General features: G+C 41.3%; 1 protein-coding gene across 1 annotated transcript; it reads left to right on the top strand.

The window, feature by feature from the left end:
* The first annotated feature begins 684 nt into the window (after window positions 1-684).
* pou4f3 (POU class 4 homeobox 3) lies at window positions 685-3,147 on the top strand. Its single transcript, XM_030746340.1, has 2 exons — window positions 685-884; window positions 1,229-3,147. Exons 1-2 carry the CDS (start codon window positions 762-764, stop codon window positions 2,171-2,173), a joined length of 1,068 nt encoding a protein of 355 aa, XP_030602200.1. The 5' UTR covers window positions 685-761; the 3' UTR covers window positions 2,174-3,147.
* The last annotated feature ends 5,496 nt before the right edge of the window (window positions 3,148-8,643 follow it).

The raw sequence follows: 8,643 nt of genomic DNA, 5'->3' as shown, positions 1-8,643 counted from the left end.
AGCAACCCGCAGACCTTAGATACAGTTTGGTGCATGTAGGACCAAATCTATCTTTCTAGTCATCTAAACATATGCATCTAATGCTTAATTCACACTCAGCATGCTGCTCAAAATACTGTGCTGTCCATGGTGCTGAAATTATTGAAACTCGGTCTTTGTGCTGCATATTACATGGGATAATGCAGTTTGGTGTAAACCTTTTACTCCACTTGTCATCTAGTACCTCATTGTTGGCGTTTGAACACATGCTGATTTTTTTTTTTTATGGGGCGGGGTGGGGGTGGGGGTGGGGGGGGGGGGGGGGGTCATATAACTTTTTGCCCCGAGTTACTATTTCTACATTTCTAAGTCCAATTTCAAATTTGTGGAGGACAACTCAAGCTTCCCCTTTACGCCCCCCCCCCCCCCCCCCCAAAAAAAAAAACAAAAAAAAAAACAAAGAGAAAAAAAAATAACATGGCTGTCATCAATGAACAACTTTTTAATTAAAAAATTATAAGGCTTTTGGGTTCTGGTTATTCTTAGACGCTTGCGCAAAGAGCCCGCAATTTTGCAACCTGTAAGTTGAGCAGAAGAGAGGGTGGGAGGAGGGAGACTGAAAGGGGAGGAGGAGGGGGAGGAAGAGGGAGAGGGGAATGCCGGGAGGCGCTGCTGATGTTAACTGTTCAGTCTGGTGAAGGACAGCAAAGGAGCTGTGTAGCTATCCGCGCCCCGGCTTTCATGTCAGGGGCCACATTGCTTGCGAGGTGCTTGCAGGGAGGATGATGATGACCATGAACGGCAAGCAACATTTCTCCATGCACCCGGCTCTGCACGAGCCCAAGTATCCCGGCCTGCACTCAGGCTCGGAGGGCATGCGCAGAGTCTGTCTGTCCGCCCCACAGGTACGTTCAGGTCAGGGAATAATGGCTGGAGGTGAGAGGAAGGGGAAAATATCACACTGGAAATGTCTGTAAAGTTGATTTGACAGGACTTTGTTCTATCTGCTATCTCTCCCTCTCTCCTCTGTCTGTGCCCCCCCTCCCCCTCCCAACCCCATCCTCCCTATCTCATCCACATGTCTATTCAAGCATTGCTCTTGCTTTCATATTAATTTTTATGACCTGCGCTTTGAGGAGGGTTCTCTCCTCTCCTCGGCGCTGCTTGCCTTTGGAAAATGTTTTTTAGATCCTGAGAGCTGCTTGACAGAATTCCCCACTGACTCCAGTATGCGCACTCTTGCTTGCAGCTGCAGGGCAATATATTCGGAGGCTTTGATGAGAGCCTGCTGGCACGGGCAGAGGCTCTGGCGGCTGCTGACAGCATTGTCTCTCACGGCAAGAGTCACCCGTTCAAACCAGACGTGACTTACCATACCATGAGCAGTGTCCCCTGCACCTCAGCTTCCTCTTCTTCCTCTACTACCGTGCCCATCTCCCACGTTCCTTCCACCATCACCTCTCACCACCACCACCACCACCACCACCACCTCGGACAGACCCTGGAGGCCGGGGACCTCCTGGACCACCTCTCCACCAGCCTGGCTGTGACCGGGATGGGTGCTCCAGAGCCTCCAGGGATGACCACGCCGGCGCACCACCACCAGCACCCTCATCACCACCTGCAGACTATGGGGCAGCTACACCAGGCGATGGCCACTATGGCCCACCCTCACTCCCTGTCCGCGCACGGTGGCATGGCTTGCGTCAACGACGTGGAGTCGGATCCCAGGGAGCTGGAAGCCTTCGCCGAGCGGTTCAAACAGAGAAGGATCAAACTCGGGGTGACCCAGGCGGACGTCGGGTCAGCTCTGGCAAACCTCAAGATCCCAGGAGTGGGATCCTTGAGCCAGAGCACCATCTGCAGGTTCGAGTCCCTCACCTTGTCCCACAACAACATGATCGCTCTCAAGCCGGTTCTCCAGGCCTGGCTAGAGGAAGCCGAGGCTGCGTACCGGGAGAAAAGCAGCAAGCCGGACCTTTTCAACGGGAACGAGAGGAAAAGAAAGCGCACCTCCATCGCCGCGCCGGAGAAGCGGTCTTTGGAAGCGTACTTTGCCATCCAGCCCCGGCCCTCCTCGGAAAAAATTGCGGCCATTGCCGAAAAACTGGACCTGAAAAAGAACGTGGTTCGAGTGTGGTTTTGCAACCAGCGGCAAAAACAGAAACGAATGAAATACTCTGCGGTGCACTGAGTTTCACAGATCATGAATAAAATAGCCTACTACATTTTTGATCGAGTGATTAATAATAGCCTAAGTAACCTAACTAACAGGGATTTTTCAACACGTCTCATTTTGGATTGTCCCCAGAAAGACGTTTACTTCCATTTGGTGTCACGCACTCTTCATTGTTGCACTTTTTCGATTTTATTATTAATATGGGACTTATAAATGTGTTATAGATCTGTAAGGAGGATGGCTTTGATGTTGTCTTGTATCTTGCACACTCTAAATGTGGATTTTTAGAAAATTCACCCTGACAGTTTGTCACATTCAGGGATATTAACTCACTTTTTTTTAAACCATAAAATGGAGTTTATGGAGGCTACATTAATGGACTGTTCAAATGTCAGCGTTGTTAAACTGATGTCATCTGAAGACAGTCTTCTACGTTAGGAATTCCGGAAGGAAAAAAAAAAAGATTTTGTAAGATAATTGGTTGAGACCAGAGTTTGTCCTCCACATCACTGGCTCATATATACTGAACTATATGTTCTTTTCACCTCTTTTTAAAAATCCATTATGTGAAGAATTTAGTGGAATGTGTTCTCAAGTATAAAGTGTTCACTTTCTAAATCACTATTTCCTTTATTTATTTATTTGCAAATTAATCAGCTATCTTCGTGAACTGTGTGAAGGTAATTTACGCACAGACGACAGGGACTCTTTCACAAGGTATATATGACACACTCTGAGTCTGGCTATCTTTAATTATTTAGAAATGACAGTGACATTCTTATATAAGGCACATACGTGTGGCTTTGGCTGCTGCTATATTTTAGTATTTTGATGTGAACATGTTTTGGAGCATTACAGGTGAGCTGTAAATTTATCATATAGCCCAGCTGTATACAGTATACAGGCCTCCATCAGCCTGATCTAAGTATTTATTTTCCTCACTCTTGATTTCACTTGAAAAAAAAAATGTGTGAAGTTTAAACTTAATAAATAATCGGTTATTTTCTAAAATCCCGCTGAAGCGACTTTATTTCTGATTTATGAAATTGCATTAATTTTAATCTTGAAGTTACAGCACAAGAAGCATTACTGTGACGTACAAATCGCAGACCAAAAACCTGAGACGCACCAAAAGGCCATAAATTTATTGTAAACTGTTTGTTTTTATGGGAATTCACCAGACTGTTTTATTTATAAATCCCCAGACCTCTGTTGGGATTAAATATGTATTGTCGTATATGATAGTCAACAAGCAAAAAAAAAGACAGGCCTCCATTTCTACAGCAATTTTCACACCGCGGAGCGCTGACTGTGTGTCCTCTACACGCTACTTATGGCCCCTTTCTCTAATTAGCACAGTTTTAATTATGGATGCCCTCATGTCACAGTGCATGGGGTTTGAAATTATTAAGTAATGACGATGCAATATTAATTATATATTGGTATAAAACGAAGTAATGTGGGAGAGTTGGGAGCAGAAGCCTGCTTGGGAACTCTGGGGAGACACGGGCTGCACCACAGGTTACCGCAGGAAAAAAAGGGGAATGATTTTTATGATTTTTTTTTTTCTGTTTGCCTAAGTAAGTATTTACTTTTTGTTTTTTCTTTTGTTTTTTCTTTTTGCTATTTATGTTTTATTATTGTTTTCATTTAATTATTTGGGTGAAGCACGCAATAGCCTACTCATTTAACATCGCACCAGTTATTATTATTATTATTATTATTATTATTATTATTTGTTGTGTTTTTTAATGGAATATAGCTTATTGCTTTTTAATATGGGAAACACCAGTTTCTTGTAGCATTAATAATAAAAAATGAAATGAAATGTTAATACAGAAAAAAGTTTCCGCCGACATCAATTTCGGCTTCAGCCACGCAGCGGATCAACTTACACACGGAAACGTTTTTGGCTCTAATTAATATTCAGTTTGATGACGAGAAATGATTACTCACAGTGTAATCTATGAAGATTAATATGAATTTGAGAGGAGAACAGTAAGATAAAACGCAAACCCTCTGCTAATTTTTTTGTTCTGTAGATTATTATTTTTTAGTCGATGTGTAAGGAAATATTTCTGTTGAATCGTTATTAAAAATGGCCTTCTACATTATGCGACCAGAGCCAAATGGATGGCATGTTTGTGGCATAAAAATTAAGATAAAACAGGACCGTGGCAGTGTGAATAATTGATCTTTGTAATACCAGTATTGATATCATAACGTCCTCCCTACGTGGTAAGTTGAGCTGAAGGATTGTGCGTTAGCGGCATGTGGCGACTGAGGGCACTTCAATTATTCAGCAGCAGCTGAAAGGTATATTGCATTTTCTCATGCAATAACAGAGACGTGATGAGGGGCCAATTTATGCATCATTTGTAAGGCTATATGAAAACGCGGTTCGAAGCAAACACAGCTAAAATAACGATGGATGAAAAAGTTAAGACTGATTACGCAGAATTAAAATAATAATAATAAAAGAGGCAAAAAAAAAGAAAAAGGCGAACACTGAGATAAAGAAGGAGGGTGTATGTGTTTACCGGAGAAGTTTTCACGCAGGGAAGACTATTTTTGACAGAATGAGGATGAAATCTCTGTTTAATTGCTGAAGAATAGGTACACATATGCATGTACACTCTCTCTTTCTCTCTCAGCTTGCTTTAAAAAGCACGCTCTCACAGGGTGGCTGTCATCCGTGGGCGCAAACTAAGGGAATGTGAGGGGAGGGATGGGAGCCAAGACACCCCAAACTCAATAATTCATCCGATGCCAGTAGCAACAAATGAGAATGTGACCAGAGCGAAGGAAGACAGCTACCTCTGCGCTCTCTATTAGTCACCTTCTATTATCATCAGAAGCCAAACCGGCGCAGGACCTACCCACACTGCTGATACACTCACATATACACACCTGTGTGCAGCACGAGCCTGGATACACATGCACACGCGCACACAAAGAGATGGTGTTACTCTCTAGAAACTTGAAGCCAAGATGATGGATGTCTTTTAAAGGTACAGCAGGTGATGCTCCGCATGCGCACTTTCTGTTCCCTTCTCCATGCTTGGGTGTGCGAATCCACATTAGTTGTCCTTCTGTTTAGCTAATGGTGACAAAACACATTCCTTCAAATAGCCAGTAGCATTAGTGCAATTCTTCAGTTATTTTGCAATTAAATTTTTGATTTCTAATGTAAAGAATTTAAATTCTACTGATTTTACAGCTGAATATATTAAAATGCCAGCGTTATTGTTATAATGCAAATTAAACTATCCGTCTTCCTGCAGCAGTGTGCAAAGATTTTTGGCACTTCGGATATTTAGATTCTTATCCACCCCATGAGGGACCCAGCTGACAGTCGAGTAGAAGTGCAGTATTTTTAGATTCCTGCAACAGATGCAATGTCCCGCACAGAGGCCTTATCTCAACATTACAGAGTCAGTCAGAGATCACATAAACAGCAAGACACTGAAGTGATCTAAATCCATAGACACATGGCCACCCTTTGACTTTGTCTACCGTACTTTGTATTAATTTAACACATAAATAAAAACTGAATATTAATCATTAATAATATGTATGATTAATTAATTCCACGTTCTCACGGGAGAGTGCCTGCTTTATTTTCGTTTTTTATAATCTAATATTTTGAGTTTTGTTCTGCTGGGCAGGCAGCGATCATCATTCTGGTCAATAAGAAGAGCCTGTGATTGCTAAGGTTTCCAACATAATGGAATGATAATGTTGATGGGGACAAAGTTAGAGAGGCAAGGCTGAAATCGATAAGGTTGAAGGTGTCACAACTAATATGAACTTGCTTATAGTATTTTCAATAATTATGATATTTTCACTCAAATCAGTAGACTTTAAATGACACATATTATGAAGCATCAGCGACCCTTTCGTACACACACACAATAATTCATCACTTCCAAAGACAAAGCGAGGAATTTAAGAAAGAAAAATGTTCAGAGTCTAACACCCTGTGCTTGAGGCCAAAATGTCTGCCAGCTAACACATTATGCAGATACTATTCAGATGTGAAAACATGTCTGAATAGTATGTGTAGAGATGGCAGCTCACGAGAGAGAGATCCTTCCAAGATAATGGATGAGAAGTAATTAAAAAGAATTCAGCGCAAATTAATACAATTTTCTGGCAATTTTATTTCACTTTCACAGAAGAGTGTGTGTTTGTGTTCCAGTTTCAAAAATATAAAGGATGAAGGAGGGGCGTATATTAGAGACAGTCACAGAAACTCACTTATATGCACTTGCTTAATTCATTCAGCGGGTCTGAAGAACAGTATTATATACCCCATTCATTATTCAAATCCTCTCCATTATCAAAGTGCCCAGAGAAATAAGACTAACCCAGCCAGAAATAATTCACTGTGGCGTGATTTTTTTTCTTTCTACAAAGCACTTAGCCGGTCAGGAGCAGGTCTCCACACAAACCCAGATTAGAGTGTAAGAACATGTAATCACCATAAGGTCTTCTGAACATAATCAAATTCCAGAAGTCCAGTCACATGTGGCTGTAGAGTAGCAAGACAAAGGAAAGAGGAGAGGAGAAAAGGGATTCTTGGAAGCATGAGTTTAGAAACATAACAAAACAATAAGGAAAGAGTGTGATTGTAGCCAGAAAAAGAAGATGAAGGAAAAAAAAGGAACATACACCAAGAGGACGGGAAGAAATTTTTTTTAAAAAGGAGGAAATGAAAGGTTGTGAGAGGAAAATAAGGTAGGAAGAAAGAAAAGCAAGAGTGAAAAAGTCAAGAAAGAAAGAAAAGACTCTCTAATGGCTCACATGTCTGTTACCCTGACTGTCTGGATTTAGTTCTTTTCATTTCAAGGTTGATCACGTCAAGGTAAGCACGTCCCTGCTGGCCTCCGACAATCTGACACTAAACACCTGTGACAGCAGGAGCACTGCGAGGACCCGCAACCAACAGGAGGACAGGAGGCATGGTAGAAGGAGACTATACCAACCGGCAGGGGAGAGTACTGTAAATGCAAAATTAAGTGGGGAGAAGCTATAGTATGTGACTGACCTAGCTCTATTAAAAGATTTACACACTAAGATGAGTAGAAACATGCATTACATTATCTATTTATTTTCCTAAATATGGCAGCTAATTAATATTCCTCTGACATACCCCACCTTAAAATCTACACAACTGTGTTTTCCTCTTTATGAAACCAAAAATGAATAATTTACAGTTTATGAATAATAATTATGCTGCCATTGAAGTATACATGCCATATATAGATAGAAGGACGGATGGCAGGGATGTGAAAAGCAGCTCAGAGTTGACATGCCCCATCATCCACATACTGTATACTAACGGAGAGCACATGGGAAAATAACAATGGCAGTGGCACTGCCGATATACTGTCTTCTCTGTCTGTCTCTCTCCACAGGGCTGTGCCTTTGAAGGCAGACATGAAAACTGAGCCAGGCCACTGCGGGGCCCCCGAAGGAGGTCCCCTAGCAGATGCAGCCACCCGCCCTCCCCCTGTCTGCTCCCACCGGCCCCAGGCCCTGAAGACAGCCCTGAGGCTAATCGACCAGGAACACAATAAAGAAGCAGCAGAGGCAGGCAGTACTGAGCATGTATGTCTGTGTGTGTACAGATCAAGGGGAAGAACATAACAAAACGATATTCATCAAGCCCCTCTAAAGACAAGTAATGATCCAGAATCAGCGTGGCTGTCGCACACTTAAAGAGTTTTATGTTTACCCGGTCAATGAACAAAGAAGTCTTTTTGTTAGACTGTGGCACAGAGAGTATTCTTTGAATGACAGCATGGTAGCTCCTAGATCCCATCAGATCTGCCAGGAAAAAAGCTGGTGTGTACATTAGTTGAATAACAGGTTATATTGCCCTAGGCTGACTCAAACTTATTTGCATGTTTGCAAGGATTCCCACGTGGAGTTTTTAATTTGTAGCCCTGATAATGTTTTTTATAACCCAAATTAATAATAGTCAACAGGCTTAAAACAAATTTTATTCTTTATAGTTATATGATAGCAGTATCATAGACTGCTTTAAAATATGGATTTTCCCAAACATGACTTTTTATTTTTAACCTTTATAAATGTCATTTTTACAGTAAGAAAAAGATAAGATATTGATTTATTAAAACCTTCTACAGAAACATCATAAATCATAAATAAACAGATAAATAATAAACATGACTAATCTTAAGACTAATAACCACATTGCTACCACAGTTAATTAAGGGATTGCTTTAAATAAATTAATTAATCAAAAGGAGAAATATAAACATGTAAACCTCAACTCTAAGTGGCCTTAACTAAGTTTATTTTTGCTAATTAGTTTGTTTAAATCATTTTTATAGCCTACAAGAAAGTTATCATGCAGTGTGCTGCCGTGGTTTATTCTTTTTACATAATGTTAAATGAATATGAGAGCTGATCTGCCCTTCAAGAAAAACAGGTTACACAAAGTATTGGGAATATTT

Source organism: Archocentrus centrarchus, chromosome 14 (genome assembly GCF_007364275.1).
Source record: "Archocentrus centrarchus isolate MPI-CPG fArcCen1 chromosome 14, fArcCen1, whole genome shotgun sequence".
Lineage (NCBI taxonomy): Eukaryota > Metazoa > Chordata > Actinopteri > Cichliformes > Cichlidae > Archocentrus > Archocentrus centrarchus.
The sequence above is the reverse complement of the archived record's forward strand: the minus strand, read 5'-3'. Positions and strand labels throughout refer to the sequence as shown.

Excerpts from the sequence above, each read along its gene's own strand:
- pou4f3 (XM_030746340.1), top strand. The coding sequence starts at position 762 with ATGATGATGACCATGAACGGCAAGCAACATTTCTCCATGCACCCGGCT. Across the intron at positions 885-1,228 it reads TCTGTCTGTCCGCCCCACAG|CTGCAGGGCAATATATTCGG; the intron begins GTACGTTCAGGT and ends TCTTGCTTGCAG.